At 36.1% G+C, this 8,243-nt stretch overlaps 1 protein-coding gene across 1 annotated transcript in view; it reads right to left on the bottom strand.

The window, feature by feature from the left end:
- Window positions 1-3,243: 3,243 nt before the first annotated feature.
- Window positions 3,244-8,243, bottom strand: part of LOC132039461 (coatomer subunit beta'-2-like) — an 11,281-nt gene continuing 6,281 nt past the window's right edge. The window contains exons 9-18 of the mRNA XM_059429937.1: window positions 8,176-8,237; window positions 7,912-8,043; window positions 7,722-7,793; window positions 6,850-7,046; window positions 6,675-6,768; window positions 6,047-6,153; window positions 5,605-5,731; window positions 5,218-5,362; window positions 4,539-4,605; window positions 3,244-3,507 (exon numbers count right to left, since the gene is read on the bottom strand). Of these exons, the coding sequence (XP_059285920.1) occupies window positions 4,586-4,605; window positions 5,218-5,362; window positions 5,605-5,731; window positions 6,047-6,153; window positions 6,675-6,768; window positions 6,850-7,046; window positions 7,722-7,793; window positions 7,912-8,043; window positions 8,176-8,237 (956 nt within the window). The 3' untranslated portion in view covers window positions 3,244-3,507; window positions 4,539-4,585. The remainder of the gene's footprint in view (window positions 3,508-4,538; window positions 4,606-5,217; window positions 5,363-5,604; window positions 5,732-6,046; window positions 6,154-6,674; window positions 6,769-6,849; window positions 7,047-7,721; window positions 7,794-7,911; window positions 8,044-8,175; window positions 8,238-8,243) is intronic.

Raw genomic sequence — 8,243 nt, 5'->3', positions numbered from 1 at the left:
AGCAATTTCTTGGTGTCATTTGACTCTTGGGGCCTAAAGCAGATGTTTCAGTTCAGAGGTCTTACCCTTGAGCACCCATGACTCTATATGGTATTGACAAATGCATGACTGGAACTCTGGAAGCTTTGCACATTTCTTTCAGATTTTAACCCTAGCTTTTTTTTTTCTTTTCTTTTCTTTTTCCAGGAAAATAGAGATGGCAATGGAGAACCCACTCCAACGGCTAAAAATAATTGAAATGATTGAAATTATTTTCCAAATCTTTTAAACAAAAAGAAAAGAGGTTGGGGAGTGAAAAGGTTTTCATGTTCATTGGAAAAGTAAAATGTAGGACAAAAGTAGAAAAAGAGGTTACATCTTCATGGATATTCTCAAACATTGATGCACCCGGAATCTTTTTTTTTTTTTTTTCCTTACAGGTCAAACCAACGTCAAATCTCTCTCCCCGTTTTTTTCTTCCTCTTTTCTCTTTTCCGTCAATCTCAACTTACATTGATGTGCATTTAAAGTTTACAGTTTTCATAAGCTAATTTTACTATTGACAAATGAAAAATTAACTTAATTAGGGATTCAAGGTCAAAGAGATAGAAAAAAAAAAAAAAAAGGGGGTTTTATGGTCAACATCTTGTAAAATATAGTTTGTATGTTGTGTTGAGTGTTCTTTTTTAGATAAAATTAGCTCCTTGCATATCATTTGCAAATAGCTAACAAGCTAGTCCTGGGAGTCCGTCTTTTCCCATTTGTGAAATGTACCTCATCAAGGATCGAAATACAACTGTTTATTTACCCTTTTTAATTTGTTTTGCCTACGTACTTACTCACCATTTATCTCTTATCTAAAATGGAGCAATACACTTTCTGAGTTTCTAATATACACTCTCTCTCTCTCTCTCCATATATATATAACAAGAGCAACAACTGTTACAATTTCATAGAAATGAGAAAGGAAGAGGAGAGAATAGTAAGAAGAGAGGAAATATCTGATTTCATGTATGATGCTTAGGGGTGTACATGGACCGGGTTGGTTTGAATTTTTTAAACACCAAACTAAATCAATTGTGTTGGGTTTTTAAATTTATACACCAAATCAAAGTAATAAAATTCGGGTTTTTCAACCTCCGATTTTCTTGGCTTTTTTTTTAAATAGTCTTGATACAAAACATATAACTATTACTTCAAATATTTCTTTATTAGATACAATTATATAATTAAGGTGTTTCTTGAGAAAATAACACAAAATGTGAGAAGAGTGATGACGTTGTATTAAAATATTCAACAAAAGCTAATAAAATCGGTTAAAATAAATATTGCTAAATTAACAAGTCATAAAGAAAATGACCATAATCTAAAAATACTAAGTTATGCTAAAATAAGTAGGGTTATATAAGTATTAATTACATGACAAAGAAAAATAACTTAAGTTATGTATTTTCACTCTCTAAATTAATTATACAAAACTAAAGAATAGATATCCAACTTTATTGTCGTTCCTAGTTGTAAATTGAATTTCTTTTGTTAGCATTAGTGTTAAGTTGATTTTGGTTTGAACTTTATTTGAGTTACTAACATCCATAAGATATAAAACTTATTGACATTCAAAATTCTAAATTCAAGCTTGAATAATATGATAATAGATAAAAAAAAAAACTACGAAAAAATTTAAGAAATATTTATAAATTACATTACAAATAAATATTTTTATGTATAAAATATTTTTAAAAATTGAATACATGTAATGTCGGGTTGATTTGGTTCGGTTTGATTTTTTTTAGTTAAAACCAAACCAAACCAATTATGGTTGGTTTTTTTTTTCAACACCAAACCACTACTCGGATTTTTTTCTCAGTTTGACTCAATTTAGCGATTTGGTGCGATTTGTCGGTTTAGTTTGTACACCCCTAATAATGCTAAATGCAGTACAATGAGCTAGAATAAATACAGAATACAGGAAATAGAATCCAATGACTATAACAATTGGCCTACTCTCACTTGGACACCTGTCCTATTGAGTAACAAACTCTATAACTTAATTGTAAATACTGAAAATAATTTAACTAAACATTAGAGACTTAAATGTAAATGAGAGAAATATAAATAAACGTAAAATCAGACTTGAATTTCCCTCTTTTCCTAACATTCCATCCCTCCTTAGAACCTGGCCCTCTCAAGTATCAAACTAGGAAATTGATACTTGATGAAATTGTAGTCTTCCCAAGTTGCTTCTTCTGGCAATAAGTTAGCCCATTCGACAAGGATTTGAGTAGCAGCTTTGTTTCCCTTCTTGACTATTCTTCTCTCCAGCGCAACAATTGGTTCTATCAATGGTTGTCCTTCAGCAAAACAGATAGGAGGATCAGTAGAAGGAACCACCTTACGCCGCCCTATCTTCTTCTTGAACTGAGATATGCGGAAAACTGGGTGAATTTTAGCAGTGGCAGGTAATCTCACTTTGTAAGCTAAAGCCCCCATCTTTTTGATGATTTGATAGGGTCCATATAACTTTGAAGCCAGTTTCAAAATCTTCTTTATTGCTACTGAAGCTTGTATATATAACTTTAGAAAGACCCAATCACCTTCCACAAATTCCCTTTTGGTTCTCTTATTGTCTGCGTAAAACTTCATCCTTCTTTGAGATTTCTCTAAGTTGTCCTTCGAAATTTTTGTTATGAAATCAACGAAAGCTTTGTTGTTATCCTCCTTTGTTTGGCCACAGAAGCTTGAAACATCAAAATTGATGAGACCAATATTGTGAAGCTGATGATGGTTCGTGAGAAGCCTTCCATGCTGATATGAACACAAGAAATATCTTATCTTGTGTGGAGTCTTGATTTTCCAAATCAAAGAAGAATGAATGACTATGGCGGTCATGATATGAGAAGTTTACCTTACGTGTGTGGCGGTATGGCCATGTAGGCATTGTAGTAAAGAGGCCATTTGGGGTTTAAGGACCAGATTGGTTTTGGGATTTTGGCAGCTATCAATTGAATATAAGAGTTTGTGATAGCATACTGAGCCTCTTCTGTTAGCTCAAAGGAAAGATTGGCATGTAAAGCCTCATTTGATTATAATTGCCTGTATTAGTCCACATCCCAAGACCATTTGATTTCTTCTCTTTTTCCTGTTGCTAGGAGAGAGCCAGCTTTTGAAACGCAAGTGCAAGAGTAACATGTGAGCGCTCGGCTCTTTAGCATCGCCATCTTTTGCATGAGGCAGATTTTACTAAAAAGTGATTGAAAAGAGATGGAAATTAAAACACTTTCTGCACTTTTCCCGCTTTTATATATGGTATAAGAGTTTCTACATTCACAAGGGCACGTAAGAATTTGCAAGGTAAGAATTTGCAACTCGAAAGACTAATGTAAAGCTATCATGTGTCTAGAGACAATAACCGAAGCTGGAAACAAATGTCTTTATACGGCATCCCGACAAAACTCATTGCTACAAAATCACACCACTGGGCAAAACGGACATCTGGTCCCTTGAACCGTCCTTCTAAGGCAGCAGAATCTTAGAATGAAAACAATCAAACATCAGTAATTAGGAGGAAAAAACAAGAAAATATCGCGAAAGGAGAAATTATTAGATCTCTTTCAATGAAATTGACACAGTAAGGCAATGGCTTTGAGAAACTGAATATCCATTCCACTTAAATATTCCATAAGGTGAAATATAGAGGTAGTATATCCAAATATTTAACTATCACTATAAAGGTTGACAGATGCAGAACACAATTATTATAATCTTTTGCACGTCCTACAAGAAAAATTTGTATGACATGTACTCTTGCTTAAAAGATAAATGAATGGATCAGGGTATTGCCTGGTGACATGCCTTTCTTCGATTTTATTGCATCAATCCCAAGAAAGTAGAACAAAGAATTTGGACGCATTTCAATGAAATAATATATAAAACAGTGTTGTTAAAGCCGTATTTGAGGCAGGTTTAGACCCTAAAACTAGGTCTCGCATGTTGGGCACTTCGCTTAGTTTAGAAACAATTTGGTGGAGGTACCAAGGCTTATGACATGCACCACAGCACTCATGTGCTCTATGTTAAAGAGGACAGCACTAAACACTAACTATAGCTGCAAAGTGAAGCGTTGATAGCTAAGTACAATCGAAGAACAAATTAAGAGATTGTGAATATAAAAAAGCAGAAATTTTAGTATATGAGATTGCTCTTTCTAAAATTCTTTTTTTGATGACAAATATAATAGTATGTTTATAATTTTTCCTTGCAGTATAATATATGTATGTCTTTCTGCCTTCTGAGAAAATCATTAATTGCATTTTGTGCTGAAAACGCCAATAAAGTTTGGCACTTCTTTACCTTTTCACCTTCGAAAAAACTTTTGGAGTATCAGGGAGGTCCCCCAAGCTAATTAAAATAATAGTAACGTTGTACACACACACACACAGAGTTGGAAAGTAAAATGAGACGTGAAGTTCCCTATCAAGTAGACATATAGATTGACTAGGAACTTTTTCCAGGAAAATATCAGATCGTGATTACAGGGTATGCAGAAATTCAATTCTCACCTTAAGAACGGATTACATACAACTGGAACCATCTGTCTTGGCAGGACCTAATGACGTGGTGTAAGGACTGCCAAAGCATCAAAACAGAGAAATATGAGAGACGAGAGGAGAGAACAATGGCAACATCAATAAACAAAAACTATACACCAAACAGTGATGTTAGAGAAGCGTGAAAACAAGCTGAAGAAGAATCGCAGGCAACTGCCTTAATATGCGCCTAACACTGCTAAGGTGGGTCACAACACGATGAAAATCTTAGCCACTTGTAGCAACATTTCAAGCTCAAATGACACAAGGATGTCGAGTAGAGATGAGATACCCAAGAAAGCTTGATTAGAAAAACAATTGCGTAAAGCTTCGCACTCGAAGAAGAACAAACATCAAACACTACATTCTCTTACACAGCTGTGCTACGTGTTTTCTCCTTCCCTTGGAGGGGGTGGATAGTGAGATGATTGTTTAAAATGTTCCAATCTGGGGTCAATTATCTTACTTTTAGCAGACAGGTATAATGACAGAATATGAAAATAAGGAACCATGAAAAAAAAAAAAATTGAATCTATGAAAGTGAAATGTAGCAACTAAAGGAAATTCAATTAATCACCAGCAACAAAACTAGGATTTCACACCAACCCAACCAATTGCTTTTAGGCTGACGGTTTTCCTTCAGTATTCGTACCCCACTCTTCTTCAGCCTCATTTCCATTAACAAGTACTGCACCATCAGTAGAGTCAGCATCCACCACAACCGCCTCTTCTTGGCCCTCTTGTTGAAGGTCATCTTCAACCTGTTCTTGCACCTCATCAGCACTCTGTTCTGCAGCCTGACCAGTTAAACCAAGGGAAACAATCACTTGATTAATTAGCTTTTACCCACGACAGGTTTAAAATAAACAAATTGGACTACTAACCCTTTTTTATTAGAAAAGGAATGAATTATCAACTTCACACAATCCTAGCCACGTAAAAGCAAATGGCTGTTCTTTTACTTCTAATTTTATGAAAATGATCACATGTAAAAATCAATCCTCGTAAGCAGGAATATAGAAACTTGTCCATCTTATACCTCATGATCCAACTCTCCATTTTCAAGTTGTTCTTCATCCATTCTCATATTGCTGAAAGCTTCTACGAGGTTAGTAGTTGGTCTATCAGCATAATTTACATAATCTGCCGCTGGCGGATAGACACCCCTACATAAAATAAGGAAAGCAACCAAATCGGTTCAAAAAGGAAAATTTGTCTGTCAATATAAAAGTTTTCTTTCAATAGACCGTACATATTAGAATTAAAACACATCCCTTTAGAGTTCATACTCCAAGCAAGAACGAAAACGAGCTACAAATTGAGCAGAAGGTGTGAAAAGCTAAGGAAAAAATGGGAACTTCCATAAACCAAATCAGGTTCAACCAAAGCATTATTATTTTGAAAAGAACACTGGCAGTTAGCGAGAGAACATAACAAGATGCATGGAAAGCATAAAGAGCTGTATAGTGTATACTGATTACCTTTCTTCCGCAGCTCTAGCTTCAACAGCATGTGCAATTTGCCAGTGCTCAAACAGGTTGGGGTATTCTTCAGGGTCAGCTAAAGCTTCTGCTGCTTTCTGGTTAACCTGCATGCAGAATTTATGCAAAACAAGGTCAAAGATTTTGTGCTTGAGGCCATGGAGAATAATTGGAAGTCTACAAACAGTATGAAGTCTAAACAGTAAACATGAAATTTTCATTAACAATCAACCTTTGCCATTTTCAAACTTAAGGTCAAATCTTGGTTAAAGTAATCTGCATCTGGAGGGAGTGTGCATTCAGGACATTGGCCTTTCCAAAACTTATGAAGAAAAATGCTTGTGGCGTGCATCATATAAAATAGAAAGCACAGTAGCGAAAGAAAAAAAGAACAGTACTATGCCTGAATTTGTTTGACAACTAGCTACGACAGGCGTAAATGAGCCCCATGAAAGAGTACATAGGTCTGAAGTTTCCTCGGCCATTAATGGTCAAGAAGCTTCATACCCGCTACATTAAAGTTGAAAGCCCAGGTGACCACTAACCTAGAGAATAACCAGCTCTGAGAAAACTTTCCACAGTGCACGAAGTACACAGAAAAGCAATCACAAAAAGGAAGATCACTAACCTTACTGAGGTCCTTTCTCCAAATTGAAACTATTTCAGGAACCTTACTAGGCAGATAAGATCTTGACATAAATGCAGCCTCAGGTATCCGATTGCTGCAGAGACAATGTCACATGGAAATCATTACAATATGAAAAGTACAAATATATGTAGGATAACCAAAAAAAAAAAGGTACCTGTCAACCAACAGCTGAATGCACTCCTCCACTTTACCCAACAGGAACATGCAAAGGAATGCAACATTGTTTTTCCCGTGCTCTTTGGAGAAAGAAGCTAGTTCAGTTATTCCTTCAGCATCTCCTAGAGAAGAATAGAGTAGCAACAAACCACTCAAGTCATTTGCATGCTTCAAACAATCCTCTGCCATCTCAAGCTGCCAAACAAAGTAAAACGGGAGCAGTTATGAAAAACTGATGAAAAGTAAACAAGCACATGCATTTTGCAAAAGGAACATTACTGGGATGCTGCAGCAATCAACTACAAAGCACCCTCTGCTATTTCACTACAAAAAGAACACTAACAAAACTCCATTCTAGGCTACTTGAGTTGGCTATGCGAGTTCTCTAAATCCATTTCGCTGCACCCCGAGCTTGTTTCATTCAAATACTCAATAATTTGGAGTCCAACATATCTATTGATATATAAAAAATCTAAACAGACTAAAAACACTACATGCAAACTCTACTTGGCTACAAACAGAAACAGAGGGAAAAACTTTAATAGATGACAGGACAACAGACAGAGTAGTCAACTATTATCCTATACAGAGCGATATACTTGACTCTGCTTCTTCTGTAAACCAAGAGAAAGAGAAGTGTTAATCGGGTAGCAACCACAATAGCCAATGCATCATCCTTAAGAATACTAAGTATAAATTTCTACAGCAATGAAAAGGATATGAATCAAAGATTTTCTTCACTTGAATGTTAAAGGAAGAAGCTTAACATTAAAATTTGTTCTCTCTTTAAAAATGCAGTAAGTTTTCACTTCCTCTTGTCATAATTCATTCACCAAAAAATTGGCTCAAGTGGCAATAAGTGACAGTTACCCTTCCACTAGACATGGCTAGGTCACCCAACTGCTTCCATTTGGACTCACTCTGTGCCACTGCAGCAATTTCCTGCATCCATTGAAAGAGCCACAACATTTAACAACATATAGTTCTTTTTTTGCAGCAATAATTCTAAAAGAAGAGGTTCTGCAAGGGAAACCACATCTCACTAGTTAGTAGCCCTCACCTGTGCAATGTCTAATTTACCCAACTGTATGGCTAGCTCAAATCTGTAGTCAGGGTCTGTAGCAACTTCTAATGCTTCCTCTATCATTCCGCGTGATTCCAAGAAATGAGCAACACTGGTAGGAAAAATCATTCAAACAGACATCAGGGAACTATATACTGACAAAGCAATGCCCCAACCCCCCCCCCCCACACACACACACACAAAGCAATGCCCCGACACCCCCCCCCCAACCACCACCACCCCCACCCCCACCACACACACACAAAGCCCCAAAAACAAATGGGCAGACAAATAAATAAAACTCCAGAGAAAAGCAGGAGCAACTAATT

This window comes from Lycium ferocissimum, chromosome 12, assembly GCF_029784015.1.
Source record: "Lycium ferocissimum isolate CSIRO_LF1 chromosome 12, AGI_CSIRO_Lferr_CH_V1, whole genome shotgun sequence".
NCBI classification, from domain to species: Eukaryota; Viridiplantae; Streptophyta; class Magnoliopsida; order Solanales; family Solanaceae; genus Lycium; species Lycium ferocissimum.
The sequence above is the reverse complement of the archived record's forward strand: the minus strand, read 5'-3'. Positions and strand labels throughout refer to the sequence as shown.